At 40.6% G+C, this 19217-nt stretch overlaps 1 protein-coding gene across 2 annotated transcripts in view; it reads right to left on the reverse strand.

The window, feature by feature from the left end:
• GRIN3A (glutamate ionotropic receptor NMDA type subunit 3A) overlaps nucleotides 1-19217 on the reverse strand; it is an 847513-nt gene that overhangs the window by 111472 nt on the left and 716824 nt on the right. For both annotated transcript variants that reach the window (XM_073664672.1, XM_073664682.1), the window contains exon 7: nucleotides 2425-2576. In XM_073664672.1, coding sequence (XP_073520773.1) covers nucleotides 2425-2576 — 152 coding nt within the window. The remainder of the gene's footprint in view (nucleotides 1-2424; nucleotides 2577-19217) is intronic.

The raw sequence follows: 19217 nt of genomic DNA on the forward strand, positions 1-19217 counted from the left end.
AAAAACATTTGGGGTGGAGACTCGAGCATGTCACTCGAGCACTCGCTATACTCGGTGCATACCCGAGCACCCGATGCAAGCTCAACATTAGTCGCCATATCGTCATAATATTTTTTTCTTTAATTCTGAAAAAGCCCCTACCCCAACACAAGCCTAGCCCCAAACCTAATACAACCCCAACCCTAACCCAACCCTAGCCCAACCCTAACCTTAGCCCAACCCTAACCCTAGCCCAACCCTAACCCTAGCCCAACCCTAACCCTAGCCCAACCCTAACCCTAACCCTAGCACAACCCTAACCCTAGTCCTTGCCCAACCCTAACCCTAGCCCTAGCCCAACCCTAACCATAGCCCAACCCTAACTCTAGCCCAACCCTAACCCTAGCCCAACCCTAACCCTAACCCAACCCTAACCCTAGCACAACCTTAACCCTAGCCGAACCCTAACCCTTGCCCAACCCAAACCCCAGCCCAACCCTAACCCTAACCCTAGCACAACCCTAACCCTAGAGTTTATTTTTTACGCCGTTCCTCCTGCGGTATAAGTGATTAGACGACTTTATTCTTTGGGTCGGTGCAATTACAGCAATACTAGATTCATATCGGGTTTTTATGATTGACAGCTGTCACACACTAAAAAACCCTTTTTTTTGCAAAGACTAGTGTTTGCATCGCCATATTTTGAGAGCTATAATTTTTCCATATTTCGGCCGACAGAGTCATGTGATGGCTTGTTTTTTGCGGGACAAGTTGATGTTTTTATTGGTACTATTTTCGGGAACGTGACCTTTTTTGATCGCTTTCTAGTCTGATTTTTGTGAGGCAGAATAAACCAAAACCAACAATTGTTTTTTGGTTTTTTTTTTATGCCGTTCTGCGTGTGGTAAAATTGATAAAGCAGCGTATTCTTCAGGTCAGTCTGTTAACAGCGGTACCACATTTATATATTTTTTTATGTTTTGGCGCTTTTACACAATAAAAACTATTTTATAGAAAAAATAATTGTTTTTGCATGGCTTTATTCTGAGAGCTATAACTTGTTTTTTGCAGGACAAGATGATATTTTCAGGAGTATCATTTTATTTTACATTCATCTTTTTGATCACGTTTTTTTGTTTGGCGGTATGATGAAAAAGCATAATTTTAAGTTTCATTTTTTTTTTTTTTTTTTACTGTGTTCACTAAAGGGGTTAACTAGTGGGACAGTTTTATAGGTCAGGTCATTTCGGAAGAGGCGATACCAAAAATGTGTACTTTTATTGGTTTATTTTTTTTTTTTCATAAGATTATTTATTTATGGGTACAATATATATCTTTTTTTTTATTATTATTATTTTCATTTTTTTTTAAATACTTTTACAATTTTTTTGTCATTTTTTTTCACTTTCTGACATTTTTATTACTTTTGCACATTGTCCCACTATGTGACTTTCACTTTTTGCAGCCTAATCGGCTGCATAGCTCAGGAATGCAGCACCATCCCAGTTGTATGCAGCCTGTCAGCGCTGCACAGGGAGAAGTTTCTTTGGTCGTGCACTGCGCATGACTAAAATAACTTCCTGCATCCTGGTGACCCGGATGTTGTCATGATGACATCTCGTCACCATGACAACATCCGGGACCGGACTCAGACGCCATGGGATGCTTGCAGAGAAGGTAAGTATTGCGCTTACCTTCTCTTTCCACCGGAATGCTGCGATTGATCGCAGCATATTGGGGGTTAATGTGCAGGGAGCGGTGCGGGACACATAGCACCGTGTGTCAGCTGTGAAAATCAGCTGACACCCGGCGGCGATCTCACCCACACCGCTTGTGTGCAGGCGAAATCGCCAAGGCGTACTGATACATATCTAGCCCATAAGGCCTAAGGCACAGATACGTATTAGTATGCCTTGGGCCGGAAAAGGGTTAATCAAAAAATTTAAATGTTGCAGGTTTTAGAAAATGTTTACACCAGCAATTTATTTTTTTAAATTTACAGTTTTTTTTTACTACTTAAATTAAGATGAAGAACAGATGCATGTTTGGTCTCACCATAACCTTAGGGACCTGGAGAGTTATATTGTCACCACCTTACGAATGCTACAAAAACAAAACTCAAAAAAACAATTGCAGAATTGTGGTTAGTGTTTTCACAATTTTGCGGCACTTTGAATTTTTTGCCCATTTTCCAGTACATCACATGGTAAAATGGGAATGCTTTTTTGGGCAACACAATGTAGTATTGCATGCTGGCCATTAAAGAAGCCTCATAATGCATGATCAGTCTCTGCCAGAGGACACTTTTTCTGCCAGAGGGTACACTCTCTTCTTGAGATTCATATTTCCTAAAAGAACATTAGGAAAGAGGTTGTGATCATGAGACAAACATTTAAAAATAAAATTTAAATTTAAATAAATAAATAATGTTCTTAAGTAACTTACCTCTGTGACCGCAAAACTTCTCTTCCCACAAGGTACCACTTTATACCACTTATCATGAAGCATGTCCATGTATCCACTTGATTTATACTGACTGACCAATTCAGATATGTTTGACGTCAAAGGAGAGTTGGGGGGTAGACCAATTCCATAACCTAAAAAAAATATATATTTATACAGTATATATATGTAGTTTACTGGTTGTATAATAGTATTCTCTCAAATGTTTTATCATATAGTACAGTAGCATATCTATTGTTTTCATGCAAAAGTTAGTTACTACACTTACAATGTGCTTTAGGGGCACATCTATACATAAATATGGACTGCAGGGTTAACACTATTTATATCATATTGAAACAAGAAGGTAAAAAACCTTTTTATTAGACCATGAGTTTAAAAATAATCATAGTCATGAAATGGAGTCATGGAGTCAAGCACTTTTAATAAAACAAAAGGTACATCTCTGTAGAAAATGTTTACTGTGACAAAATAAGAAACATTATTAAATATAAATATTGCACAGCATAATAAATAATAAAGTGTAATTATATTGTCTAAACTTGAGTATAAAAGATAAACAAGTGTTGCAAAACTGGATGTGGGTGTGAAGATTTATCTGAGGCCATCAGGCTACTTTGGACAGACTTGGTGCAAGCCACTCTACTTAGCAGGTCCCAGAGTCAACCAGGCCTTCATAGTTTAAAACCTATACTGGGATCTGGACTTACTACAGGGCCACTTGGGTTGCACTCACAAAGTAGCTTCTGGCCAGGGAGTTAGCTTAAGGCAAGAGTAGTAAAAGTAGTCTGGTCAATAACTTGAGTGTCAAGAAGATGTGTCAAGTCAAAAGTCAGAGGAACGGATGAGGTCAGGTATAAGTAAGTCAGTAAATACATAGTCAAACATGCTGTGGTCAAGGTTAGAGGAATCAGAAAAAATCGGATTCACAAGCTGTGTCAGGATCAGGATAAAACAGTAGGCATAAACCACCAAACGTATAGGGTTAAACAAAATAATAATTAGCAACTCCCAACAGACTGATTAAAGTTCAATTAAGGTGTGGGGTTGCTCTATTTGTCACAGTAGAAAAAAACAACTACACCTACTTGTCTGAGTCGGCCTAATGGCGGCCAACTATAACGGAGGTCTCGTCTGCCGGCAGGCCGTCCTCAGCAGAATAAAAAGGGGAAAATTGTGGAAGGGATGTAGGATCAGCCCGTCTCAATATGTAATGTTCTGACTTCAGGTGCAACAGGAAAATAAATTCGCTTTTACCGGAGCAGTTGATGATGATGATGAAGATTACAGCTCTCCACAGTTATTCAGTACACTAAGCCAACAGCCCCTCATGGTGTGATGAACCCAGCTCTTTTCCAGCAATATGTAGTAGGTCTCCTCACTCCCACTGCACTATATGTGCAGTAAACTTCTCCCCTAAACCTGGACCTTGGCATCCATGACTCCTCAGGCTTACAGGAAAGTACCTTAGCTCTCTTCCCACCACTGACAACTAAGGATCCTCCATAGACACCCCTCGTCTGATCCCTAACTGATGTTGTCTGACAGTTGGACACTTAAACCGCGCAGGACACTATGTCCCATGTGGCTGCACATATTTCACTGTTGTCCTGACAACGACCACAGAAAGGCACTGGCTAGCCTCCTGCACCACCCATCTCTTTCTGCTAACCACCAGACTTCACAATAGCCCTTAAAAAATGGCTGAAGAACTGGCTTCTCACACTATCAGAGTTCACAGATATTTGTGACGCTTGACTATGCAGGGTGCCACATACTGATCAGCCAAAATAAGTTTGTCAGTAGCAAAACACACAGCCCTGCTGAGAGGCACTACAATCATCAGCAACACTAATACACTTAGCTGAACTATAGTTCCTTCCAGAACAAAAATTGTGTCACCGCAATTTGCTGTTATGGCAAGTGAAGTCCAAGGGTCAGGATGCGGGTCAGGATGCGGAGTAAGTAACAGTAGATTACTTCCTCTTGCTATATTAAAATTGCCTATATAAAACATGGTTTAAAAATCCGCCTAACCTAATTTCACAAACAAAATAGCAGGTCAAGCTTTTTCAGGTCTAATATCTGAAGTTTGCAGATTTTTACTTAAGGGACCAAACAAAATGGTCTACCAATGCAAAGAAAGTTCTTAATTTACACATTACATAAATTCCAACACACCCAATTGGTACATACTATATAGAAGTTCTCTATTGTTATTAATTTATACATTAATTTCCATAAAATCATGTCCCCAACATATGTTTGCTGAACCTATAATACTTATTTATCAGTAAAAAATTCATTTTTCCTCATGCACACTTTTGTTTTGGTCTGCTTTTTTTGCCATCTGAATATGAACATGCATTACATTTTAACAAAATGTTATTGCATTCACATTGCATGCACACTTCTGCTGCACATCACCGCTTAAAAGCTGGTTATTGTTATGCTAAATGTTTATAGTAAATGCTCTTTAATGCATGTTAAGCTGTGTTTCTGAATCACAGAAAAGGTCCTAAGTAGATAAAGAATGAATAGAAATTTAGCACATTTTAAGGCAAATTATAGTTATTTTCACCTACTGTATAATTTGTAAGTAAATTGTAGCAGAGTTTTCATCCAAACTATTATTCATGAAAATTACTTTTGTTCTCAATATATTACAGTAGATGTCATTTAAGCCCACTCACCATCAGCAGCAGAACATTTCTGAGGGCTTTCTGAATGCTTCTTTAATGCAGTGTTACAATGTAGTCTGACAAAACAATCATTTCTCTGACCGGATTCCTCACCTCACCTGTTACATAGTAGAAGCAAAATGATAGGTCCCCCCCTACTGTTTCATGTGTCATTTATAATACCGGTATCTTCTTGTGTGGGAGAGGAACCTGTAAGCCCCCACTCCCAGGCACCAGGGCTCAGATTTGACAGCTAAACTGCATTCTATGTAGGTAAGCTAATAATAACTACTTGATTTTTTTTAACCACAGGAGAATATTTTAAAGATGACCTTCATGTAAAATAACACTATTAACCTGCAGATATGGGGTTAATAGTTTAATAACATTCTGACAACAAGTAGCGCCCACACTGAGAGCTCCACTGCTGGGAGTAAATGAACATTACTTCCCCTGGCGTTCAGTCAAAGTGGTGGTGCTGGCACAGTTTCAATCACCGCTCTGTAACTGCACCCCCTGGCACCGACTGACAGCAGGATCAGCATTAGAGCCGGCTGTCAGTCAGTGCCAGGGGTGAGATTATAGCAACCACTCTCTATGCACAGGCTGGTGACTGAAACCATGCCAGTGCCACCCCCATGACTGAAAGAGTGAGGCTGTCGGGAAGAATAAAGTTCATTTCCTTCCAGCAGCGTGGCTCTCAGTGTGGGCGCTGCATGGTGTCAGAATGCATTTAACCTGCATATTAACCCAATATCTGCAGGTTAATAGCATTATATTACAGCACAAGACAGGTTCGCTTTAAAGAGAATGTGTAATCAGAGAAGAACCTAATGTTTTAGTCAAACTTTTATTTTTAATTTTTAATCTTATTTTTTTTCCCACCATTTTCTACAGCACTATCTACATAAAAAACACTGATACTAGACTAACACTTCCTGTTTTGTATAAATGGGTTTTCTGCAGTCACATTACTATCACAGACATGATTGCAATGGCAGGTAAAGCCTCTACATACAATAAATAACACAGAATCCAAATTTCACAGGTAGTATCACAGCTCCGCCTCACTTTGATATGGATACAGGTCATTGTAAAGGGTCGACCATTACAATGACCTGTATCCATATCAAAGTTCATGCTCAGAAAATGTTTCTATACAAATACATTTTTGCTTACTGGCTGCTATAAAGAACAAGAGTTAGAAGTTTAACATCAGGCCAGGTGATGAATGTGTTCTTTTTTTAATTTAGTGATATGAATAATAAAGAAAACATAAAAAATGTAACATAAAAACATGATTTAAACAAAATTGTATGCAGATTAATTGTTTGTTCCCAATTTTTCTGAAAATACATTCAGATCTCTTAATAAGCCTATTAAATACTGTTTTATTGCTGAGATCAATGTATAAGCAGTACACAGTTATGTCCCAAGTACATTCTAATGGCAGATGCATGAAGACTAGACTTAATTATATTACTCAATGTCAATGCAGAGGATTTGGAAATTGGAACCTTTGAAGATGGAAATTCACTTTAAAATTTGGCATTAAAATGCCTTTAAAGTTTGAGGGAAAATTTGCTTTAATGCAGGAACCATAATGCACAGAAAGCCCACGGGTTTCATGACTCAAACTTGAGAGTCTCATATATATCTGTGGCGTCCCTGCGGGTCCAGTTGCCACAGAGTTACTGCATCTCATCCAGAGGTGTGGTACCCCTCTCTCAGGTAAGGAGGGAGCACTACCTGGGACCCACACACTCACATCCAACACTACACCACTTCATAAGAGGGCGAGATTGCTCCTAATGGAGAGCACAGTCCCTGGTCCCTGTCTGGAGGGTGGAACTAAGTAGAGGAGGTGGTTGGAGGAAGTAGTTTAGGGGAGCACAGACAGAAGAGTATAAAAGCTGGGGTGGAAAGAGCTAGAAGCAGTTCAGTGGAGAGTTCTGGCTGAGGCCAGTCTCCTGTTCCAGTGCTCGGAGCAGGAGTTCTGAAAGAGTTCAGTGCTGCTCAGGGGAGCAAGGGAGGAGTAGGGCCCAGTCAGAGAGGCCCAGGAGGAAAGTGAGGAGAGAAGACCGGAGCAGTAAGGAGGGCTCCAGAGAGAGAGAGAAGGGATCCCAGGGGCACGGCGAGTGCGGGTTGCCACCGGTGCGCCCGAATTCACGCTGACATGGAGGGATCAGGCCGCAGTAGGGGACCGGCCCCAGCCTAGTGGAGTACTTTAGGGCTCTGCTAGCAAACCGGAGGTTGCAGTATTTCATGTGCTGTAACCACATAATGTTCAGGACCCTTCTTTCACATCCAACACCACACTTCTCCCACCAGAGGGGGCCAGAATGCACTAGGTGCTGCCCCTCCTGGTTATCGGGAGACTGGGGAACCAAGAGATAGGGGAACCATTTAGTGGGTGAGGGTGGAGGACTCACATTTTAGTAACACTTCAAATTTCATATTAGTAAACAGCCATCTTGGTTCATGGTCTTTTCCTTTCGGTCCTTTCTGTCCATCAGCCCGTCAGGCTGTCCTTAAGTCTGTCCCATGATGGTTCTTTGACTGTTCTACTGTGACCTCCTACCCTGAACGTGGATCCTGTGTGGGCCTGAATCGGATGGAGACACAGCCCTAGTACCTTGGCCTTGGATCGAGGGGCAAGCTGCAGATAATGTATGTCTCAGCCCGGTCAAGGACCATGACCAAGAAGGCCCGGAGCTTAAGAGTGTAGCTCCACCACAAATGGATCCCAGGGAGGATGCAGACGGAGCGATATACGCCACCTGTCCTCGCCAACCTGATATATTCAGAGGGATTCCGGCTGCAAGAGGGGTACCGGTCCCCGACACCCGACCTTGCTACTCCATGTCCTGATCAGGAAAGTCCGGTAGGCCCTGAGGATCCCACCGGGTAACGGAAGGAGCGGAGCTGCCACCCGTGCCCTTTTTCTGAGAGGAGTTCAGAGGGAGACCCGGCCTATCTACACACACAGACAGGAAAGAGGACCCGGTCTGTAGTCTAGGAACACTCTGGTGCGGGGTCCTGATTGAACACTGGACTTACTTGGAGGTTGTCGGACCCCCCCGTCTCTGGTGACCGCAGAACTCCGCGAGGAGCAGGGAGAAGCCTTGCAGCTGTACTCTACAACGTGAGTAAAAACCCTGGAAGTTAACCCCTATGGCCTACGGACTCTTTATTCTGCATTACACCTCACTACGCAACACCAGACCTCCTGGACTACTACCCCCTCCATCCTGTCTCTCTGCCCTGAGGCCCTTCTCCGCCTGTGGGGAGTAGTAACAATGACAGCTGCAATATCACCATGCCTCAGCGGACTGCAGCAGCGCTGGTGGCCTTCAACAGGTGCCACAGGTGGCGTAGTCAAGATCAGCCACTCAACCCGGACAAGCCCATACCATCTCTTTTTAGTGTGACGGCCCTGGGCACGGAGCGGGTCCGGGCCACGGCTGCACCCCCCATCAACAACATAGGACCCGTCTCCGAGTCCTCATCTCCCAGGGTAGGGCTTTCAGGAGCCACACAATTCCACACACAATCGCCAAAAAGGTGGCCATATAGGACCAAGGGGACCAACCGGACGTCACCCGACAATGCCCGCGGCCATTGACTTGGGACATTGTGTGTGAGGCGCAGGGCAGGAGGGAGAGAGCCAGCACAGAGAGACGACCTGGAGAAGTACACAGAAATGGGTCCCATTTAAGTGCTTCCAAGATATCTGAGAGTTGGCTGGATCACTTTCCTGGTGGACACAGGAAACTTTACAACTGTGAGTAAAACCTGAAGACTGCACCCCACTGTGTCCTTGACATGTTACTGTGTCACCTACATTGCGCTACACTGACCCTGCTGACAACATCTACCTCATAAAATCATTTATACTGCCCTGGAGCTTAGCTCTGCCCATGGAGAGCTGAATCAAATCTGCTGCGTCACCATCAGCCCCAGTGGATCTGCACCACAGCGGCGGCCACACCTGTTAGAACCCTCCTGTTTGTTTTTTTCCATCTTGAGTTTTGCGGTCACGTGTCCATCTGCCTTTATATTCCAGCTACGCCTTTTTGGCTGTGCTGGACTTCAGTGTTTGACTGTTTCTCTAGCCAGGTGCTTCGGTGCCTTTCTCTGTCAGTTCGCTTGGTCCTTCTGGGACCTCTAGTACATTTTTGTCAGTTTGTCTTTTGGTGTTCTGCAACAACTTCTCTGTTTAGGAGGTGTCCCATTTTTGTCCCAGTCCTTAGTTCTTTTAGGGACCCCTCCCCTTATTCTATAGGTCTTCGTTCAGACTAGCCGAGGACAAAGGCGGGTCTGTTCGCAAGGAACAGGCAGCCCGCTACATCGTAGGGATTCAGCTTAGTCTTACTGTAGGGACAGCTTTTCCCTATCTTTCCTTAGTACCTGTTGCAGATCATAACACCTAGCCGCATAGCACGGGTGGCGTCACGAACATTGTCCCAAAAACTTTATTCCTCTTTATTTTATTTGACCGCCCGGAGTCACGGACCGGGTCACTGCTACCGTGACTACCCCAAGAAGGACTGGCCCAGCTTCCGCCCCAGGGGACGCATCATATCTATGAGTGCTCGGATGTGGGAATGCAGTGAAACTCTGATGCCTGAAGTTTCTCAATAGAAATGTTAACTGCTTTAATATGGATGTTTTTTCTTGATATAATATGCAGAGGGTAGTTCTAGAGAGATAAGCCAGTCTCCCTCTTACAGATATAATGTTAGTGTTGAGACCCATGTGAATAAGGTCTTTGTGATGAAGAAGATGGAGACACAAAAATGCTCACATATAGAGATGAGCATATCGATCCATGGAGGATTCAGTTAAAGTAAAATTTTCTGAAATTCATAGTTTCATGCAAATTTGAGATTTTATTCACGGTTCACAAAAAAACATTAAAAATCACTGTTTCCAACATTGGTGAATCATCATAGAGCAAGCTAACGTCATTTTGCGATGCCATGCAGACCTACCCATAATGCCCTGCACCTATGACTTCTTATGGATTATGATATCATTAACTTATCAAGTAACTCCAAAATTATTTTTCGAGCCCTTGACAAATGTTCACCAGGTGTTAATTTCAAGAATGAAGTGCCAGTTGCCCTATAATGCTGAGTTAACACAATCTACTGTAGTTAAGAAGCAATGGACACTAACTCCAAAAAATGCACTATCACCAGCTATATAGGAGTCTTGGTATTTGAAGAGAAAGAGATTCCCCCTACTGATATTTAGAATTGAAATCCTCATTCTTTATAATAGAGCCCCAGTGATATTTCAGTAATTATGTTCATTTGATGTTCATTAGCAATGATCTCAATACAATGGCAACTGTCAATGGTTGGTCTATTTTGGACAACAAATTAACACACAGCTCTTGAAGTTGATGCATTAGAAACATGAAAAATGGAGATCTAAGGAAGAACTGGTGAACTGGGGACAATGCGATGGTGGGCACATACGGCTCATTGATAAACATGGAGAGAGCATGGTAGCCTCTCTGTATTGATCCCTCTGGAGAGCTACAGTATTACAGGTTGCTGAAAAAGTTCATGTTAGCTCTACTAAAAAGTTTTATCATAATGTGCTGCATACGGGCTAAAGTCTTAGCGGTAGATTGGTCATAGTGCCCATGTTGACCCCTTTCCTCCATGTAAAGCACCTAAAATAATAATGGGAGCTTCAATACTGGAGAAAGAAAAGATGGAAAAGGTGGTCTGGTCTGATAAATTACATTTATGTTTACATCATTATGGGAAGAAGGCTACCTAGCAGGTCACTTAACCTCCAAATTCCACAGTTCTCAGTTCAATTAAGAATTTGTGGGTTGTGCTGAAAAATAAGTCCCCAACCATAGAAAAAAAAATGCCAAAAAACTCTACTGTGCTAGATAACACAGGAAAAATTCAGAGGTCTTGAGGAATCCATAACTTAGTAGTACGAGGCTGGCATGCACAATATTATGTATGTATATACAGATGTGGCCAGAATTAAACTCGCACAACTGCAACTGTTGCATGATTGTTCTTTCACACCAAACCAACATTGCTGAACAATGAATGTTCATTTGGCAAGTGCTACATCTTTAGATATATACATATATATCATACATAATTCAAACACAAGACAAAAGAACAATTATACAGGCACATCTCTATTCATTCCTAGCACAGTTATGATAAGCTCACTGCTTTGATAAGCAAGTAAGGGAGATGATCTGAATGCTAGGTGTACTAAAGCATTTCCTTTGCACTCACAGAATATGTCTTAATTAAGGTGAATAAGGAAATGTAACATGACGTTTAGATGATTTTCACATTTAATTGCAAAACTTTCTATTCGTGCAGTATTTAACTTCCTGAAATAAAATTAAAAACTAAGAATGTGGTAACTTTATTAAAGTAGCATGCTTCACACACACAGCAAAAATAAAATTTTGGCATGAAACATTCCAGCCCCAAATCTAAGTGCAAGAAGATAAATAATGGGTGAAGGATGTGCCTGTTTAATCCCCTTCCAAAAGACATAAAATGTATGTGTATTATTCCCAGATTTTCATATTCATAAACCAAGAATACCTTTGAAATAGAACATTTAGAGGTTTCAATAGCATTAGTGAGGTACCTTTATATACAGTACAGACCAAAAGTTTGGACACACCTTCTCATTTAAAGATTTATCTGTATTTTCATGACTATGAAAATTGTACATTCACACTGAAGGCATCAAAACTATGAATTAACACATGTGGAATTATATACCTAACAAAAAAGTGTGAAACAACTCAAAATATGTCTTATATTCTAGGTTCTTCAAAGTAGCCACCTTTAGCTTTGATGACTGCTTTGCACACTCTTGGCATTCTCTTGATGAGCTTCAAGAGGTAGTCACCGGAAATGGTTTTCACTTCACAGGTGTGCCCTGGCAGTGGGATTTCTTGCCTTATAAATGGGGTTGGGTCCATCAGTTGTGTAGAAGTCTGGTGGATACACAGCTGATAGTCCTACTGAATAGACTGTTAGAATTTGTATTATGGCAAGAAAAAAGCAGCTAAGTAAAGAAAAATGAGTGCCCATCATTACTATAAGAAATGAAGGTCAGTCAGTCCGAAAAATTGGGAAAACTTTGAAAGTGTCCCCAAGTGCAATTGCAAAAACCATCAAGCGCTACAAAGAAACTGGCTCACATGAGGGCCGCCCCAGGAAAGGAAGACAAAGAGTCACCTCTGCTTCTGAGGATATGTTTATCCAAGTCACCAGCCTCAGAAATCGCAGGTTAACAGCTGCTCAGATTATAGACCAGGTCAATGCCACACAGAGTTCTAGCAGCAGACACATCTCTTCAACAACTGTTAAGAGGAGACTTTGTGCAGCAGGCCTTCATGGTAAAATAGCCGCTAGGAAACCACTGCTAAGGACAGGCAACAAGCAGAAGAGACTTGTTTGGGCTAAAGAACACAAGGAATGGACATTAGACCAGTGGAAATCTGTGCTTTGGTCTTATGAGTCCAAATTTGAGATCTTTGGTTCCAACTACCGAGTCTTTGTGCAACGCAGAATACGTGAACAGATGGACTCTACATGCCTGGTTCCCACCATGAAGCATGGAGGAGGAGGTATGATGGTGTGGGGGTGCTTTGCTGGTGACACTGTTGGGGATTTACTCAAAATTGAAGGCATACCAAACCAGCATGGCTACCACAGCATCTTGATGCGGCATGCTATTCCATCCGGTTTGCCTTTAGTTGGACCATCATTTATTTTTCAACAGAACAATGACCCCAAACACACCTCCAGGCTGTGTAAGGGCTATTTGACCAAGAAGGAGAGTGATGGGGTGCTACGCCAGATGACCTGGCTTCCACAGTCACCAGACCGGAACCCAATCGAGATGGTTTGGGGTGAGCTGGACCGCAGAGTGAAGGCAAAAGGGCCAACAAGTGCTAAGCGTCTCTGGGAACTCCTTCAAGATTGTTGGAAGACCATTTCCGGTGACTACCTCTTGAAGCTTATCAAGAGAATGCCAAGAGTGTGCAATGCAGTCATAAAAGCAAAAGGTGGCTACTTTGAAGAACCAAGAATATAAGACATATTTTCAGTTGTTTAACACTTTTTTGTTAAGTATATAATTCCACATGTGTTACTTCATAGTTTTGATGCCTTCAGTGTGAATGTACAATTTTCATAGTCATGAAAATACAGAAAAATCTTTAAATGAGAAGGTGTGTCCAAACTTTTGGTCTGTACTGTACCTATATACGATACCTAAATATTCGGCAAACTATTTTATCAATATTTTTGTGACTTGGGAAATGTATCCTTGTAGTTTTGTGCATTTAGTGCTGGCTAGATGGTAATGAGGAGTACAAAAGATCAGTTTGTAATTAATTTGTTTTCACTCTCAACCCTCTTCAAAGATGTATGGACTTTGCTGCAGGAGCATCGTGAGACTGTGACCCTTAGAATTCTCATCAGTTGTAGCAATACACAGCAGTGTTTTCAAGACATGAATAAAATGAGGCATGGTTCATGGACATGGTCATTTTGAAAGCATTAAAAAATGTGAAAGTAAGTCATAACTATGGGTGACGTAAAAAAACGTAGTGCAAGTTGGACCAGGACAGGAGCATGGAGTCAGGACAGGAGCATGAAGTCAGGACAGGAGCGTGGAGTCAGGAAAGGAACATAGTCAGACAAAGTTAGAAAAAAACAGGCGATCAGAGCAGGAGTGTAAAGACAGGATAAGAACATAGTCAGACAAAGTGAAATAATAACCAGGAGGTCAGGACAGGAGTATGGTATCCAAGGCAGGAGACAAGTAAAGAGTATCCATAGTCAAATCCAAAAGTAAAACTGGATGTAGTTTATAAGGGTCTACCTAGTCAAGTCCAGGTGTAGAGATGCCAATGTCTGGAATTTCAGGACTAAGGATAAGGACAGGAATACACTGGTGTTATGTGTTTGGGTTCAAACTCTTGAGCCTGTGCTTTGTGGTAGGCTTCTCTTTCTGCCAAGCCACAGCAGTTACACCTTTTCTCCAGGTGTTTAGATTCTGTTATCCTTGCTTCAGTCTTTTTAGGGTAACAGGTGTTTTCATTTACTCTTTTTTTCTGCCCTATCATCTTTCGGGTGCGGCTTTATATACTTTCCCCCTGCTGGTATTTCCTGCTGGTGATAGACTAATTTGGATTTATGACCATATTTCTATAGTTTAAGCCAGTCAGTGAAAGATTAGTTAGGGTTTATATCTCTGTTATTTTTGTCCTTTACCCTGCACCTATCTTTTGTTTCTTTTTAGGAAGTTGGCGGAATATTCTCTAACAGTACGTAATAATCCTTTATTTTGTATTTTGTGGATTGCTTTAGTTACTCTGGGATCTCTTTTGTATTTCAGCACACTTTTCTTTCTGTAAGTAATTTGCTCTATCTTATCTGCTCTCCGGTTCTTTAGGAGGAACGTGAAGGCGTTTCAGCCTGAGCTGATTTGCCATTGTCTTGTCTGGGGTTAGGGCTATCTCAGCTCACACAAGAACCACTAGGGACTGCGGGGTCAGGATCTTCAGCCTGTACAAGACCCTGCATGGTCAGTTTCAATTTTTAGTGTGTTACCTACTTTCCCAAGTGAGTTGCTACACATCATAACAGCTGGCTAGAGGCAGCATCCATAGGAACAGTGGACGAACAGAAACCTATCAGGATTTATTGATCCCAACCTGGGGTTGATAAAGCATCTTTTTACTGCTCGTTTTACAAGACATACTGCAACCAACAAAACAGCAATTTTGCCATTTAATTTTCTTTCTCCTTATGATGTTACCATTATTATTTTTTTACTTCAATTTTTAGTGTTCGTTGGGACTTGAAAATGCAATCCTTAGATTGATTTGATTACTTTTTCTAATTACTTGTGGATCCAAGCATGCAAGTATGTCTATTTGCATTATATGAGTAAAAGGAATGTGTCAACAGAAAATGAACAATTGTTTAAATGAAATTTTTGGCTAAAAATATTTTACAACATTTTTTTTTACATTTTCCATGTTACTATCTGCATTAGGAAAATGCTGTTAAAAGCCTGTCATACAAGGCTGATGCTTCATATTCTGTAGTGATGACTTCTCATTGATCATCTGATTATTGTCACAGCAGCATTACAATGAAAGATTTCAACTGCATATAGATAAGATAGGATCACCCTATTCACAATAGGTGATGGTCACAGCTCACCTATTACTTTCCCTACACAATGGCTACTGCATATAACTGAGAAAATGTCTAACACTCTCTCTCAAAGAAGTCAATGTACATCTCCAGAACATTGTTTCATATCTTCCTACTTATGTGGCTACTGTGAAGAATATCTTTGAGTACTCTGATGCATATCTCTGATGCATATCTTTTATGTCATCCATAATCTGTCCCCTCCTTGTATTTCCAAACTAATCTCCCTATATGTTGCCACACGTCATCTCCAGTCCTCACAAGACTTTCTCTCCTCCACTGTCATACGATCCTCACTCAAAGACCTATAAATTGTTTCCTGAGTGTCCCCCACTCAATAGAATTCAATCGAACACGTCAGATTGTGTCTCACATTTGGAATCTTTAGACATAACCTAAAAACTCATTACTTCAGAAAAGCCAACAGCCTGCAGTAACCCTGATGCCACCTCACTATCATCGGAGCTGCTGCAATCTACTGCTTATTTCCCATTATCCTGTTGATTGTAAGCTTGTGACGGCAGGGTCCACTCCTTCTTTGTACCAGTCTGTCACTGTTTGGTAATTGCAATTTACATATGTATTTTCTATGTAAACCCTCTTCACATGTACAATGCCTTGGAATCAATAGGGCTTTAAAATAAAAATAATTATAATAATGCCCATAACTGAATGCAAGATTACTGTCCCCAAAGTCATGTACAGAAAATATCATCCGAATACAAACTGAAAGTAAGAAACAGATTTGAAAAAATAATGTTTGTATCTGCTTTAAATGATTAAAAATCAATAGAGATGATACATTCATTAAAAGGATAACAGTAATTAGAACTATGAAGGGTGCCTATTAAAAAAGAATAATTAAAGATCTCCAGCATTTAATCCAGCAAGACTTCTTGGTACTGTTGTTATAGTTGAAAAGGCAGCTGTCAGGACCAGAAGCTGAGGAGTATCCAGCATATTGCACTGTTTTATTGATATCCTGGGGATCAAAATAGTATCTTAAATTATTAATATTGTGGAGTACTTGAGCTTTTAGATATAAGTCTTTTATAATATTACCCTGCTAGCTATGGTCCCAGAAGAATAATGTTAATTATTAGATCTATATGTTAGTAGTTTACTGGATATATCCAACTCTAAACATTATTTACTTCAAAACAGATCTGTCATCAGATTATGCTGCCATGTATAAGGGCAAGATAGTTTGAAGATAGGTCTGCTCTTCTATTAGCCAAAATGGCCTAAAAAACAATTGGTCTGTACATGAAGGTAATGCTCCCTTGTCTCTTCCCGCGACCCCATGAATGCTTGCTTGGTTGCTGTAGATATGTAGATAACCTTCAATCTGAGGATGGCCATAAAAAAGTGCTTTTGTCATAAGTACATCTGACTCATAAACTATATATCCAGTGAATTCTCTGTTCATTTTAGGCAAATGGCACAAATCTTTTTGTGCTAATTCAGCTAACAGAAGATCTTATCTATCCATGTGCTATGGTACCCTTACATAGGTCAGCATAGAATGATGAAGGATCCGCTTAAAGAATTGATCAACTAATCCTGTGCCTTCTGCCACATAAAATCTTACTACAATATTGATATTTCACCCTTTTATGCTCATTCTTCTATGTTGAAATTTTAAAATTGCTATGAGTTCACCTTGTTAGGTGGACTCTCTAAGCCATAGGTAAGGATGAGTAGCGCAGACCAGAGGCAACTGTACAGTGTGGTGGATGTTGATGGACAGCATCTAGAACAGTGAGGACCGGGATAGAAAGATATGCAAGACGGCAAACAAACAAGCAGAGCAGGTAGCATGGATGAAGAATAATTCATTAACTGTACAGGAAGCTTGTATCTTCCAACAGGGTAGCAGCAGTTAATCAAAGGAATGAAGTCTGGCAACTTCCATCAAGGCAATGGTTAAACACAGAAGTGACTGAGAAATGAATGAAGTGTTGTATCTACCAGCAGGGTAATGGTTATTAGAAATTATATAACAGAGAAGAAAATCCAATCTGGTAACTTACAGGAGGGCAATAGTGATCAGCAGCAATGTAACAAAGAAGTAGATGTAGTCTGTATTTTTTTGTCTAGCAGGGCAATGGTTAATATCAGTGATGTAACAGAGAAGTAAATGCAGTCTGATATCTTCCAGCAGGGCAATGTTTAGTATTAGCAATCTAATTAAAGAAGAAAATGCAAACTGAAGATACACTTGAAGTGATGTAAAACCTTGATTGCAGAGATAAGGTGTGAACGGGACCAAGAACAGTTCAGAGAAGGCTGTAATTTGCTTGGCAAGAGGCTGGTGTGGAAAATACCTTATAAGTTAGACTGAGCTTGGAAATAACACAGGTTGTAGTATGGAAGTCAGGAGTAGCAGAGGAAACAATAGATACTGGATGCTGGAACTCAGTCAAGAGAAGTAGAAAAAATCTGACCAACTTGAGGCAACTCTGGATAATCCTTATTGAAACCTAAGCACCTGTCCTCTGTCAGAACCAGCCTTAAAAGTCCTAGGATGATCATGTCAAAGGTTCACGATAAGGTAAAGTGGGTGAAAAATATATTCACTCTGTAGGTGTCAATTATATATTTACTATGATACGTATGCTGGTGCTGTACAAGATCTGAATGGTTGAGGATATGTTCACTAAAATAATTAAGCCTTAAAGTCATCCCAAAGAACTAAAGGTAGGAGGACCCATAATTGATTTTAAAGAAGGCTTTGATATTAACAATTTCACCTTTAGTTTCTTAATATTTTTACAGGGGAAGTTTTGTTATCAAATATCCTTGTGTTCTAAGTAATAAAGGTAAGTGGTCTGAAAAACCTTTAGTTTCAAAGGACACTGATGTGCTCTTCTGAACCAAAAAACTATTGAATATAGTAAATCAATCTGAGACACGATGACTGATGTTTTGGAATAGCACAAGAATTGTTGTGTCAACGTATTTTTAAGCCTCAGAAATTCTGCACATCCAATAATTAATTGTTAACTGCTTGTTTACTTTATTTGATTTCTTAAAAAAATAAATAACATACATGCTATAAAAATGTATAATGTCACTTATCCAATCATTCAAAGCAGAAAAATTTTAGATCACATGTATACTCTATTTTAAAGTAAAAATAAATATAGGATTTTGGGCACATATTGAAATCTTTATTATACAGTTTAATCCCTCATCTGCTGCAGCCAATTATTTGCAATTTTTGTTTCTCCTTCCCTTCTTCCGTGGGCCATAATTTTTTTATTTTTCTGTTGACACAGCCTCATGAGGGTTTTATATATGCAGTATGGTTTGCAGTTTTGAATAACACCTCCTATTTTACTATGAAATATACTGAAAAATTGTAAAAATTTCTAAATGGGATAAACATGTGAAAAAATTGCAATTCAAACATTGATTTTTGGGTTTTGTTCCTACTGAGTTCACTGTGCAATAAAAATGACCAGGTTACATGGTTTTTTAAAGTATTTCATTATATGGAGGGAATCAAGAACTCTTTGGAAGCCTACCTGGTGGCTAGGCTTCATCGGACTACTAGCATGGCAGGCACAGCGGCCTGCAGCCGGCCCCATCAGCCATGGCAACCAATCAGCACCCCATGATCAGACGAGAAATGTAAGGTATTTAAAGGGTTAACATCACCAATCTCTGCTGTTTGAAACAAATGCCGCTATGTAACACATTCAGCATCTTCCAGGTATGGTGCAGACTTAGCTCCTTTCTCCCACATCTGACTCGCAGCGTGTCCGACGGATGTCAGGAAGAGTTAAAGAACTACACATGACTGCTCACTCTATGGAACTTAATTGAAATGATAAAAGTTCAAATT

Source organism: Phyllobates terribilis, unplaced genomic scaffold (genome assembly GCF_046119375.1).
Source record: "Phyllobates terribilis strain yellow unplaced genomic scaffold, ASM4611937v1 Scaffold_1__5_contigs__length_1240528914, whole genome shotgun sequence".
Lineage (NCBI taxonomy): Eukaryota > Metazoa > Chordata > Amphibia > Anura > Dendrobatidae > Phyllobates > Phyllobates terribilis.